This window comes from Pteronotus mesoamericanus, unplaced genomic scaffold (genome assembly GCF_021234165.1).
Source record: "Pteronotus mesoamericanus isolate MK-2021 breed Mesoamerican mustached bat unplaced genomic scaffold, CSHL_Meso_final contig_105, whole genome shotgun sequence".
Taxonomy (NCBI): domain Eukaryota; kingdom Metazoa; phylum Chordata; class Mammalia; order Chiroptera; family Mormoopidae; genus Pteronotus; species Pteronotus mesoamericanus.
The window spans coordinates 241,456-255,826 of NW_026555006.1; the positions used below are offsets into that span (position 1 = coordinate 241,456).

A 14,371-nucleotide genomic window follows, 5' to 3' on the forward strand; every position below is an offset into this window, starting at 1 on the left:
ATAAGATGGTAGTTATGAGAGGGCTTAATAAATTATAAAAAAGAAATTCATGAAGGAATATGAATAAATTATTAATAAGATTTCTTCAGCTGTGATAATCTGAGACACTGTATTCTATCTTCTGTGGTGGGAAGGAAAAGGTATAAATTGTGGAAAAGAAGGAAGTAGGAGCTGAAGAGGGAAAGGATAAGAGGGGCAAAGAAAAATAAGAGGGTAGAGAGAAGGAGAGGAAAAGAAGTAGATGGGGAGGAGAAGAAGTTAGAAATGGGAAAAGAAGGGAGATGAGAAATAAAAAAGAGAGGTGGAAGGAAAGGTAGGATGAAATGGGGAGGAAGCTGGAAATAGGGAAGAGGGGCATAGTAGAGGGAAAAGAAGACTGAGGGTAGCCAGACAGAAGCGCATGTTACCATCCTCCCTTCCTGTTTACCATCATTTCCCAGCCTTCTGTTCACTCTGCCCTCAACGACTTAGTTCCTCTCTCGTAGTCTCTTTCTTCACTCTGATAGTGTCTGACTTAAGCTTCTACTAAGATGGTAAACCTAGCACCCTGGCCTCTCAGTTTTAACAACAGGGTATTCATTCTGCCTCAGCCTTCCATTTCCTATGTCTCACCCAGCATGGGCTCACCTTGGACCTTAGCATCACCAGAAACTCACAGCCTCTGAAATCTCAATTCCAAACATCCCATTCACACCACCAGCATCTGTACTGCCAGCTCAGTTGCTTAAGTACTGTAATGCAACCATTCTTCAACAGCCATACTTATAATTCTTTGGCCCCTTTCCAGGCTCCCTTCACATGCCAAAAATTGCTTTCTGTATGGTTTTGAGCCCACATATATCACCATAAACATTCTGTTGCCAACATCCTCTTGGCTCACTCTCCCTCTGTTGCACCTGTTTGGCAAAACCCCTACCCTAGATAAACTGAACAACCTGTCTTCTCTCTGCCTGCACCTGAACAGTCAAACATCTACAAATACTTTTAAATCCATAATCTTGATAAAATTTATGACAAAGACCTTAACCTGCACTAAATCAATAGGTAGGGCCTGTGGGAGGATCTAGAACCTGTGGGAGGAGTTCTAGAGCAGTGCAATCTCTTAACCCCATCAGCTGTTAACCCAAAGGTCAGGGAATGAGCTCTTGGGGGATGACCCTGAGGTTGTGAGACCTGATTGGACTTACAGTAGTTCGTGTACATGGCTCACCATGTCTGTACATACTGGAAACAATACTTTCTTTTTCCTGAATAAATCACTTTAGGTGACGGAATGCCTAGTTGATTTTGTTGTATAGTCGACAAACTCAAATACCAAATGAGTTCCTAATATTGTTCAGAAGTCCTACTGATTAGTTTTCTTTAGAAAACCAATTTTCCACTGTCAAAGACGTGTGTTTCATACCTTCTCTTTTCTCAAACATCTTACCCCCTTCTTTCTACCCTCAGCTGAATGCTTTCTTACCTTCAAACTTTCCTGTAACAGTACCCTTCTTGGAACTCCTATTACAAATGAACTTCTTTATCTCTGAGACCTTTTAATCATCTAAGGCCATTCATGTGCCCTTTGGAACACATCTGATTTTTCTTTTCAAGGAGTTGCCCCTCTTCCTTTCTTTCACATCGATCTTAGTAGCTTAGGTAGACGTTCTAGGATAGCATTACCTAATAGAACATTTTGTGATAATGGAAATGTTCTGTATATGCAATATCCAGTACAATTGCCTCTAGCCACATGTGATTATTGAGCACTTGAAATGTAGATAGTATGACTGAGGAGCTGAATTTTTAATTGTATTTAATGTAATTAATTTAAATAGCCATGTGTGGCTAGTGGCTACCATATTAGACATTTTCAATCCTAATGTCATCCTAAATAAACTAAGCCTTGACCCTTTTTATTCTCTCTATTGTCTTCAGTTCCTCATCTTCTATACACTCCTCTATCAATCTAGCTTCAAATTAAATATAGTGTGTGACCTGCTTTGGATAGAACTGCAGAATTCATAAATTGAAAGTCTTCCTGTTGCCAAATCCAATTTATTTGTACTCATTTGCTTTTAATACAGTGTTCACCACTGCATCACCAAAATCCCACCCGAAATACCATATTGCTGGAATACCATATTCATATGGTTTTTCTCCTACCTTTCTGGCTCTTCCTTTTCAGGCTCCTGCTCCTCCCTCCAACTTTTAAAGGTCTGTGGTCACCAAGACTCATTCTTAGACTCCTTTTCTTCTCCCTTAAGCTTTTTTTTCTTCATGCAGGGCGCAGAGAAACGGAGTTAATAGTAAAAGAACTTCCCAGTGCAATTAGAGTATAACCCAAACTCTTTTCCATAACTAAAGGGCCTGAATGACCTGCCACCAGTCTAACTCTCCCACCTTCCGTTATCCCCATCATTCAGATAGCTCATCATTCAGATCGTCTTCTCTAACACAAGCCATTTCAGGGTTTTTGCATACGCTTTTCTGTTTTCGTGGGACACTGTATCCTAGTCTTAGCTTGGTTTTGCGCTTTCCTATCCTTATGTCTTGGCCTAAATGTCACGTCTTCTGAGGTCCTTTCTAACTACCTTACCCAAATTACATTAATCCTTGTTAATCTTCCTTTTTTTCCCCTTCAAAGCTCATATTGCTATTTGTATTTTTTCTTTGTTGCTATTTGTATTTATTTACTTATTTGCGTGTTGGCTTGTTCGGGTCGGCTGCCTCCCCACTGGAATTTAAACTCCTTGTGTACAGAGACAATAGGCTCTGTTTTCGCGTGTGTCGCGTCACAGACTCCAGCACAGGCCTGACACATGGATGCACAGGATAAACCGATGGATTGAACCAATGAATGAGCGGGCAGAGCAGAAGAGTGAGGAGGGGGCGCGGCCCGGTTTGCGGGGCCCCGGCGCCACCGCCCCGCGAGCAGTGGAAGGCCCTCCTCTTCCGGCCCCAGTGCGGACCGCCCCGCAGCCGAGGCGGCCGAGTTGCGGCGGGCGCCGCCTCGGCCCGCCCCTTCTCGTCGCCCCGCCCCGCGCCTCCGCCGGCCGGCTGCTGTCAGCTCCCCCAGCGTCTGGCAGACACTGTGTATGCTGAGCCGCTGCGGCTGCAGGCTGCTGCACGTCCTGGGCCTTAGTTTCCCGCTGCTGACCCGCCGGCCGTTTTTCCTCTGCCCTCACCGCCTCATGAAACCTCTGGTTGTGTTCGTTCTCGGCGGCCCTGGCGCCGGCAAAGGAACCCAGTGCGCTCGCATCGTCGAGGTGAGGCCCGGGCAGCTGGCGGTCTCCTGGGCTTGACGGGACGCTGGGCCGGCTTGTTCCGTCGCGCCCGCCGTCCGCGCCCCCCGGAGCCAGGGAGCCGCGGACTACGAATCCCGGCGACCGTCGCGCAACACGCGTGGCGGTGGTCGGGGAGCCCCCTGGCGCGCGGCATGTCGGGACTAGTAGTCCACGTCCGCCCTCCTCGGGGGCCCCGGGAATGGAGGGGGACTGCTTGGACTTGCTTTGTTCCTGCGCCCCTCTTTTTTTATATTTTGGGACAAAAGTTCGGCTCGAGAGTGGGCTGCGAGAGGAATCACGGGAGGGTCAGCATCCGGGGACTGCCGAGCGCGCAGAGGTCAATGTGTTGCTGCTGGGTGTGGAATAAATGAAGGCAGCAGGAGCGCGGATTTAGGTTAGAGGCGGTGTCCGCCCACAGCTGCTTGGCTGAAGGGCAGACAGATTTTTCTTTCTTTTCTTTTTTTAATCTGCACTGGAGGATATATTTATTGCTTTTAGAGAGAGGAGAAGGAGGGAAGAGAGAGTGAGAAGGAGAGAGAGAGAAACATTGATTGGTTGCCTCCCGTACTTGCCCCCACCTGGGGTGGAACCAGTAACCTAGGTATGTGCCCTGACGGGGAATGGAACTCTCAACCTTTTTGGTGTAGGGGACAACGTTCCAAGCAACTGAGCCTCCCGGCCAGGGCGAGACCTGTTTTTCTACTGTGCTGTTTCCCGTGGGCTCTTTCAACTATGAACCCTCAACTAACCAGCCTTTACCCTAGAAAGGAGTCCCAGCGGACAGGCTGTTACTTTAGGCGTTTTGTGACCTGCCAGTAGCGCTTCTGGCCCCCTCAATTGGCAGTACCAGTCCTGACGCAGTTCGTGTGGTTGGAAAAGCCGTGGAGCCCAGTCCTGAGATTAAGCTTCAACCTCTGGCCCTGCCCTGCCAACTCACGCTTTGTTCCTGGTCAAGTCGCTTCCTCTCTCTGAGTCTCAATTGCCACCTCTAGAACGTAAGAGGCTGTACACCCAGTTTAGTTTAAACTCTGTAAAATACCTCCCAACTCTGATACCGTGATACTTTTTCCCCCCAAATTGTGATAAGGTTACCACTGCAATTCTGTTAACAATTTTACAGCAGATATGTGGTTACCTGCAATAACACTGAAGAGAAATGCTTATTGGATGGTCTGGGGAATGTTTCAGAGAGAAGGAAAACAAGCTATGTAGAAACAGAAGAGGTGACAGGGTTGCTTAAAACACCAGGAGAGACCCTGTGAAACTCAGTGACCAACAAACAACTAAAATAATTCCCTCTGTCACATGGTGTGGCTTATTTTAGCTTTGGGCTTCTACTTTTCTCCTTCTGTGTTCATACAATTCACTCCAGTCTACATTTTATTCTCTGAAGAGCACCCAGAAAAAGTCAGTTGGTAACATTTACCTCGTTATGTGTCCTACAGCTGTATTTATCATTATTGATCATTTTTAGGAATAAAAGTGGAACTAATTCAACCAAAAAGTACATAAATATTTTTTTCTTCATTTTTGTTGGTTCTTTTTATTTTTTAAAAGACAAGTGACAACTGGATGATTTCAGGTTTCTGTTTTATGTATGAAATGACTCATATGTAAATAGCATGATAGAGGACGGAGCAAAGACTTGAGTCAAATAAATATGGAGTCAAACCCTAACTGCCATTCACTGTTTCTTTAGTTCCAGAGAAGTTGTTACTTTTAGCTTGAGTTTCTCTGTAAAAAGGGAAAAATAATCCCTATCTTGTAGGGTACTTGTGAATATTAATGAAGTAAAATCTCTGGTACACATAGATGCAAATATTTTTTCTCAATTTTAGACATCCTGTACTTTATGAGATTTTTTTTTTTTACTTTGTAGTAGTAAAATCAGTCTATGACCGTTACCTTTGAATGCACTTAAATATTTTGTTTCTGAATAGTAAAATGGCTCCCCCCGCCCCCCGACAGTGGCTTTAAATGTCCGCACCCAAACTAATAATGCCTGTGCTATGGCACTGGATTAAAAATAATCTACACATTCTGTAACTAGTATGTATTCTTACCTCTGATCAGCAAGGGCTGATAATATTTTTAACTTGTTAATTATCTAAGATTTCCCTAATGAGATATGTTTTATAATTTTTTCCAAAATTCCACTATATGGTTTGTTTTTAAATTCATTTTTTCCATTATCATTTGTCCCCCTTGCACCCTCCTTGCCTTGCAATCACCATACTTTTGTCGATGTCCACGAGTCCTTTTTCCTTTTTGCTTGATGCCTCCACCTCCTTATAATTTGTTGTCTTATTCTTTAAGATTTCAGCAATTATGTAAGCTTAAACTGTTTTAAACTGTCATCTTTCATGAAAATAGTTACTGTTTTTCCAGTTGCCATAAACATTAGGTTGATATATGCAAATTCCAAATAGTTTATAATTTAGTAATTGCTATCACTCAGTGGACTATTAAACAGTGGAATGCGTATGGTCAGTTAAATCAGAGGGGGTTTTTTCTTTATGAGTCCCTTGTATTTTTATTCAATATTTTGTTATCAGGCAAACATTGATTGAATTCCAAAAGATTGTGATTTTTGGAACTGATTTTTTTTTTTTTCTGTAGGGAAAATCTATATAATAAGGTTAAATTTCCCAACTATCATGCCAGTGCTAATCTAGCTCACAGGAGCCCTGAAATGTAGTTGAAATAGAACTGTTTCTTTGAGAAAAGTACATTGATTTACAAATCAGTCTTCCTGCCAAAACACATTTTAAGGACCTGTCTACAGAACCTCTCTGACTATCTGGCCGTCTCATGCCCTGGGGCGTTGCTTTTAGGGGTCAGGGTGTAGCTGGAGGGAAGATAGTAATTTGCTCTCTCAGACTCTGAGGAAGAAAAGGCAAATCTCAAAATGTTCTGAACTGGGAAGGAAAGGTTTGAGGGGTTTTAGTTTAGACTTTGCTTATTTGTACTCGTCTTTTTCAGTTTTACTTTCAAACTGTTTCTATTTTCTGTGTCTTCTCATACCTAATTTGTTTTTGAAAATGAGCCGTTTCTAAAAATCAGTGCAGTCTTTTTAGAGTTAGTGTTCAGGATAGAGTTGTTGTGGAGTAACTTGTTACTGAAAAATCACGATGGGGATACTGCCTTATTTTTGAATTTTTAAAATTAAACTTTATATTGTTTTCATCCAAGAAAAATTATGGTGCTGTAACCCAAACTTGTATTTGAAAATAACAACTACAATTTTCCATGTGTTAGTTGGAAGGGATCTTTAAACCTTTCTTTTAAAGATGGTGAACAGATTGCTTACATAAACAAATTATGCTAAAGCTTATATCCATGCCAAATTGCTTTCTATAGCACCCAAAAAGCATTCTTATTTTTTATGTCATAACTTCCAAGTTTTGTGGGTAACTCGTACTTTGGCCATCCTACCTGCTGTCCTTAGAAAATTTTGGGTGATATTGACTTTAAGTATGTAAAAATCAGAAACTTGATTTTACTTACCTTTGTGTCTCAAATGTTGAACATTATGCCTGGCACATAGTAGGCACTTAATAAGTATTCTTTGAATATTGTTAGAGGACACTAGTTTGTCCTAAAGATGTAAAAATATTTCTACCCTGGCTGGTGTGACTCGGTTGGTTGGAGCGTCCTCCTCTAAAGCAAAAGTTTGTGGGTTGCTGGTTCAATCCCCCATCAGGTCCCATACCTAGGTCGCAGGTTCGGTCCCTGGTTGGGGTGCATACGAGAGGCAACCCATCCATGTTTCTCTCTCACATCAGTGTTTCTCTCCCTCTCTCTCCCTTCCTTTCCCTTCTTGCAAATGAATGTTTGCCTTGTAGTGAGAATTTAAAACAATTTTTTAAAGATGTAAAAATTTTAAAAATTTGATCCCTAGGGGGCGCCCAAGTAGCAGTTAGCTCTCCCAATTTCAGGATGGAAGGGTTTGAAGACCTACCTCTGTCTTACTCAAGTTTCTCTTGTAACACTTCTGTTTACTCTCAGTGAATAAGTGGTATGGTTGTGAAAATCTGAGCATTCTAGAATTTCCAAGCTCCTGATTACAAATCCCTGAAACAGATTACCATTCACAGAAGAAACTAGATAGGAAGATTCACTGGACATTAAGCTTATTGAAGAATGGGCCTTTCTCTTTCCTTTTAGTGGATGGAATAGGGTAGAGTAGGAGATAGGTTGTGTGTTTTTAAAGAAGGTTTAAATTATCTGTAAAAGAGATAGTTCATTCTTGACTCTTCTGAAGCACCACCTTTTCATTAAAAGTAGTTTTAACAGGATTTTTTTGTTAACTTGGAGGAAAGACTGTATTTCGATATTACTATCCTTTTTTAAACTTTTTTTTTTTTGCCTATTTTAAGCTACAGAAGTTACAAACGACTTGGGAAAAGTTACTCTCCTCTAATCTGAGGTCACTAGTATTAACTGTCTGGTATTAACTGTTTCCTCATCTCTTAATATTCTTATAATTAAAAATGCATATACTTACCGTTTTCATGTCCAGGTGGGATTATTCTATTTTGTATCAAATGTATTGTGGATATCTTTTCAGATCTTTACATATAGGTTGAATTCATTCTTATTAGTAGCTGCAGAATATTCTATAAAATGGATGTTACATAGTATGGTTATACCATTCCCCTATTGATAAACATTCACAATAGTTTCCAGGAATTATTTTGCTGTTGCAAACGGTGCTTCAGTAAACTTCCTTGTAAATATAACATTGCATATTATTTTTGTCAGTAAGAGTACTAAAAGTAGGTGTGATTCTCAAAGTAGGTCTTTATTACCTTTAACTCAGAATAGTCCATACCACAGAGGCACATCTTGAAGTAATTCATTCTGAATTCCTACATAGGATAGCTGAGTCAGAGGGTAGGTGCATTTTACATTTTAATAGATAATTAATTGTCAGATTACTTTTCTTTTTTAAAAATTTTTATTGTATTTTTTTTCCATTACTATTTATCCCCCTTATACCCTCTTCCACTGTCAGATTACTTTTCAAAAACATTATAGTTGTTATATTTATATCAGCAGTGTATTGATTCTTTGCCAGCACTGGATGATTATGAATCATTTTCATTTTTGCAAGTATGTAAATTTTCTTTCTAAAAATTTTGAGTGAATTCCTTGTTTTTTCCAAGAAGCCCGTTAAGGTGAAATGGCATAAGTAGTCTTTTTTTTTTTTTTTTTTAATTCCCTGTACTTGTCATTTATTCAGAAAACATTTTTTGAGAGCTCGACACTGTGGTAGATGTTGAGATGAATGAGGCACAGACCCTGCTACCACAAGTTTACAGTGAGTTGGGAGACAATTAATTTAATCAGTGACTACTACAGGATAAAGTGCTAAGTCCTATGACAGAAATATACCACATACACTGTTTAGATAAGGGACATACAGATTTCAGTCCAGTGGGTCATGGAAGTCTTCCCAGGGCAGGTAATATGTATGACCTCAGTTCGGAAGGACCGTGGAAAAGCAGCACTCGGGAGATGTGAGGGAGTAGAGAATACTTAAAGCAGTTACCCTTGCACAGGGTAATTGGCAGTTTCATTTCTGAGAAAAGCCTAAGGAGAGTGAACCTATAAAAGTGCAGTTGACCCAGAAATACTTCCTGAATTGAAACAGTGCTGTATCTGTGTGCTGGGATATGGGCTTTGAGGGGCTCTCAATTTAGGGTGGAAATAGACACACACTTAATAGAATTCATGAGAAAAGGTATGAAAGATTTTTGCCAGTATTAAAGTTTTAAAATGTTTAATCTTTTAGTTTTTCCTCCTTAGCTAAATTTTAACATCTTCAAGGATGGGGACCCTGTCTCTTGTCTTTTGCTCCTTCTACTGCAAGGTATTTGAAATGCCTATTCATCCTCAGATCTTAGCTTAATACAGAGATTCCCAAACAATAAATTCCCTTAGTATCTCAGTAAATTTTTTCACAACCACTCTAGTCCAAAAGAAATATCTAATAGTTCTATTTATTAAATAATTAGATCCAAACAACACTTAATAAGTATTCTCTAACAATGTAGTAGCCATTTGAAGAAATAATACATATTAATTTAAAAGAAGAAGTAGCAATTGCCTTTCCACAATTACTTAACCAATGGGATGTAAATGCCTTTTGGGCACTGTAGTTTCTCGTATCTTGGAATCAGATTGGACACTTCCATCCTCATTTCCTTTTCCACATTACTTTTCATGTGGTACTTGTTATCACCACAAGTGCATTCCAAAAAATCAGCAGCACAAAGATATGTCTTCAAAAAGAGTGTGCCATGATCTAAAGTTGAAACTGAACTACCCTGAGCTGCTAGTCTGTTATGATGTATAACAGACATCAAATATTGCTATTTTTCTTGGAAATTTAAACCCAGCATACTCTTGTGAATTAGCTGCTGTACTCCAAGCACTTCGACATACAGTTTGGGAACCATGAGCTTAAATGTTTCCTCTGAAACTAGCCCTCCCATGTTTAGATGAGGTCAGATTTCTGTACTCTATGTTCTTAGAGCACCTCATCACATCTGTTGGCTTTTAATTCTGTTGTCCTTTATAGTAACAGTTACCAGTCTTTAAATCTGTTGTCCTTTATAACATTTATCAGTTTGTAATGCACCTTTATTTTTATGATTATTTGATTGTCTCCCTGTGATATTGTGATTTACAAGAAAAATATATACTTGGTCATTTAGATAACCAAGTATATATTTCTGGTATATACAGCCATATGCCACATAATGATGTTTCAGTCAGCAACAGATGACATATATGGTGGTGGTCCCTTAATATTATAATGGAGTTGAAAAATTCGTATTGCCTGGTGATGTAGCTGTCATGTTTGTGTGATGCTGATCTAAACAAACCTGTGCTGCCAGTCATATGACTATATAGCACACTTACATATAGTATATAATACTTGGTAACGAAAATAAATGATTATGTTACTGATTTATGTATTCACTATACTTTTTATTGTTATTTTAGGGTATATCCTTTATACTTATATAGAATAAATTTTGCTGTAAAGCAGTATGCTGTGGTCCTGGGTGGGTGGCTCAGTTTGTTGGAGCGTCGCCCTTTGCACCAGAATGTTGTGGGTTTGAGCCTCTGTCAGGGCACATACCTAGGCTGCAGCTTTGATCCCTGGTTGAGATGTATACAGGAAGAAAGCAATCGATGTCTCTCTCTTTCTCTCTCTCTCCCCTCCACCCCCTTCCTCTCTCTGTAAAATCAGTAAATATATCCTCGGGTGAGCATTAAAAAAAACAGTATTTTATGTTATGCCAGCAGCAGCCTCCCAACATTTCATATTCACCACATCTCTTGATTATGTCGTTTTCCCTTGTGCTTGACTTAATCTCATGTTTTGTAAATATAGTGTAGCCTAAATGTACAGTGTTGTAACGTCTGTGGTAGTGTACATAATGTCCTGGGCCTTCACACTCAGTCACCACTCACTCACTGACTCACCCAGAGCAACTTCCAGTATTTTAATGATTGTCCTCCTGAATTGAAATTAAGAGCATTTCAGAGTAATGGGACTTTGAGATCAGATTAGAGAGAAAGGGTGGAGATAGGGGAGAACTGTCTTATTCTTTGTGTCATGTTGACCTGATTACCCTGACTCTTGTTAACCTTAAAGCTTATACTTTTAGTCCAGTTGCCATATGAAAATGTATTTGCTCTAACATTTCAGTTGCTTTAATCAGACAAATCAGGAACATTTTTATAGACCAAATATGTGATAAAATCATTTAGAACTTATTAGAGAACAGGTGTACCTTGCATTCTCTCATATTTATTGTTTGCCAACAGTACTAGGCTGCCTGGTGAACAAAGCTAACAAAACATCACTTCGGTAAAGGGAAAAGCACCATTTGTTACCTATCATTCCCAGGAACTTTCATTTTGAGGGAGTGGTTTCCATGAAACATTATGTTCCATGCCTGGTTTCGATTAGTCACCTCCAGAAGACCCATAAGTTGGTTCTATTCATCATTAGGCTATATTCTATATCAACAAGCCCTAACTTGGGGCACAGAAAAGACTGCTACCTCAACCACTTTCTGTTCATAATGTATTAGTCATTGATGTTTGCTATTGAGAAGTGTTGTGTTTAATTTGATTTGTGGAACTTTATGATTTAGGTTTAGGTAGATAATAACATGAATTTCTGTTTTCTTGGTATTTGTGGAAGCAGAAAGACAACCCAGATGGTGTTTTGATCGTGGAATTGAGAATTGACTTAATGGTTAATTTAGGTTTTTAAATAGTGGAAAATTTTATTTGCTACTAATTAGTGATTATTGGGTGAGACAAGTGGAAATTGTGTCAGAAACGGAGAATGGCAAGAATGAAGCAAATGAAGTTAGGGTGGTCGGAATCTCTCTGAATGGTGGGTCAAATATGGCTGGCTCTTGTGTGTGGATAGAGTTCCTGATCTCATCTCCATGCTAGGATACAACAAAATGATAAAGTTCGTCAACTTTCAGTTTCCTTTTTAATTTCTACCAGCAGATTCAGTATTCAAAAGCCATAGTAGTTTGTAGGAAGAAGAGTCTCTCTCTATCTGTCACCTAGGAATTACCTCGGGACCCACTGTGGAATAATGGAGTCACTGATAGTCAGGAGATCTGGTTTCAAGTACCAGTTTCCTCTCCACTAACTGGCAAGTCAGCTTATCTCAATTTCCCCTTTTGTAAAATGAGGGGTATGGAAGTTCTTGCCAGCCCTAAAACAGATCTGTATCCTAGATGTCAATATAAGATAGCATGTAATCCAATATAGTCATACTCAAGAGGCAAATTATCCAATCACTATGAATACGTACCTTCTTTGCCATTCTCTGTTGTATGAATGAAACAAAGAATTGTATTTATAAATTCTTGCTGTATTTCATATTCACATAGAACTTCAGAATGGTAACAAAAATGTGTAAAAGTGGGAAAAGAAATAGCTTTTTGAAATAGACCAATAATGTATGTATGTATTTTTTTAATTAAAAAGATTTAAGAAATGGGAGAGTAGAGCCAAGTTTTTTTACAATATAGCATAGTATTAGAAAGAATGTAGACTTTTGAGGTCAGGTGTATGTTTGAATCTTAGTTCTCATTCTGTATCTGCATCTGTAAAGTGATGATAATAATGCCAACCCACTGGGTTGTTATAAAAATGAAATGAGATAATACTTCTACAGTGTTTAGCACAGCACATAGCACTCAGTAAGTGTGTAAGGTAACATTTCTTTTTTTAGAAAAAGATCTACAGGAAAGAACTCAAAGAGTAATTTGGATAGGTAGTTTTGGGGAGCTTTATATTCCCATTGTTTACTACAGCATAAGGAAATGATTACCCACAGTAACCAGTTTACAGATTCTTAAAAATCTGGTATGGTATTTTCTAGTCTAGTGAATGTGAAGGATTTTTCTTCTTAGAGAAAATGTGTGTAGTTAATTTAAATTTAAGAATCCTAGAAAGAGCAAGTAGATATAAGGAGTTTATAGTATAAATGCTAACTATATTCAAAATAGGTTACTAGATGCTAAATGGACCTAATAGCCTAATGATCAGGTAAATATCATAAGGTAATATTGTATATATACTTTAAGTGACTTGTTATTAAAGATATGTATAATTTTTATTTTGTTTACTTATATATAAGTAGTACACATACATTATAGAAAAATTAGAAGAATATAAAAATTAGTAGTAATTTTATCATCCAGAGAAAACTACCAATAATCAGTATTTTGGGGCATAGTCTTCCAGACTTTTTTGTTTGTTTGTTTTTTATCCTCACCTGAGGACATTTTTTCACTGCATTTTAGAAAGAGAGGAAGGGAGACAGAGAAACATTGCTGTGAGAGAGAAGCATTGATTTGTTGCCTCCCTTACGCTCCCAGACCAGGGATCAAAGCCACAGCGTTGGTTTGTGCTCTGACTAGGAAGTGAACCCACACCCTGTGGTTACAGGGTGACACTACAACCAACTGAGCTACACCGGCCAGGGTAGGCTTTTTTTTAAGTAGGTTCATACTCTCTGGAAACCCGCTTTTGACTTATTGTTGCAAACATACTATGTTAATAAATGTACTTTTACTATAGAATGTGTGTAATGATATAATCTCTAGATTAAGTACTTAATTTCTTATTTTGGAAACTTTCTGATTTTTCAGAAATAGTGTTCTGTGTTTTTTTAAAAATAACTTGATTGAGACACAGTAATTCACATAAGATACAATTCACCCATTTAAAATATGATTTAATGATTTAGTATATTACATTGTTTTTAAAAATTGTGGCAAAATTAAGCATGAAATTGCCATTTTAACTATTTTAAATGTACAAGTCAGTGGCATTATAACACTGAATTATGAAATGCAACAATTCAGTTGCATTTATGATGTTGTGCAACCATCACCAGCATTTCTAAAACTTTTTCATCACCCCAAATAGAAACTCTGTACCATTAAGCAGTAACTCCCCCTTCCTCTCTTCCTCCAGCCCCTGGTAACCTCTAATCTTTCTGCCTCTCTGATTGTGCCTATTTTTGGTATTTCATATAAGTGGAATCAAACAATATTTTTTTGTGTCTGGCTTATTTTCATTTGGCATAATGTTTTCAAGGTTCATCTATGTTAGCATGTATGGGAACTTCGTTCCTTTTTATGGCTGAGCAATGTTTCATTGTGTGTATCAGATTTTGTTTACCTACTCATCTGTTGTTGGATATGGGCTGTTGACACATTTTGGCTTTTTTGAATAATGTCTCAATGAATGTAGGCATACAAACACGTGTTAGAATCCCTGTTTTCTGTTCTTTTGGGTGTATAGCTAGGAGTGGAATTGCTGGGTAATGTGATAATTCTATTTAACTCGTTGAGGAACCAACAAACTGTTTTCCACAGCAGCTGAACAATTTTATGTTCCCACCAGCAATGTGCAAGGAGGGTTCCAATTTCTCCACATCCTCACCAACACCATTTTCCATTTGTTTGCTTAGTTTTAACCATCATAGTAGGTGTGAAGTGGTATCTCATTGTGGCTTTGATTTGCATTTTCCTAATGATGTG

The 14,371-nt window shown here is 38.8% G+C and overlaps 1 protein-coding gene across 1 annotated transcript in view; it reads left to right on the plus strand.

Moving 5' to 3' along the window:
• Nucleotides 1–3,011: 3,011 nt before the first annotated feature.
• CMPK1 (cytidine/uridine monophosphate kinase 1) overlaps nucleotides 3,012–14,371 on the plus strand; it is a 34,873-nt gene continuing 23,513 nt past the window's right edge. The window contains exon 1 of the mRNA XM_054572814.1: nucleotides 3,012–3,251. Coding sequence (XP_054428789.1) covers nucleotides 3,081–3,251 — 171 coding nt within the window. The 5' untranslated portion in view covers nucleotides 3,012–3,080. The remainder of the gene's footprint in view (nucleotides 3,252–14,371) is intronic.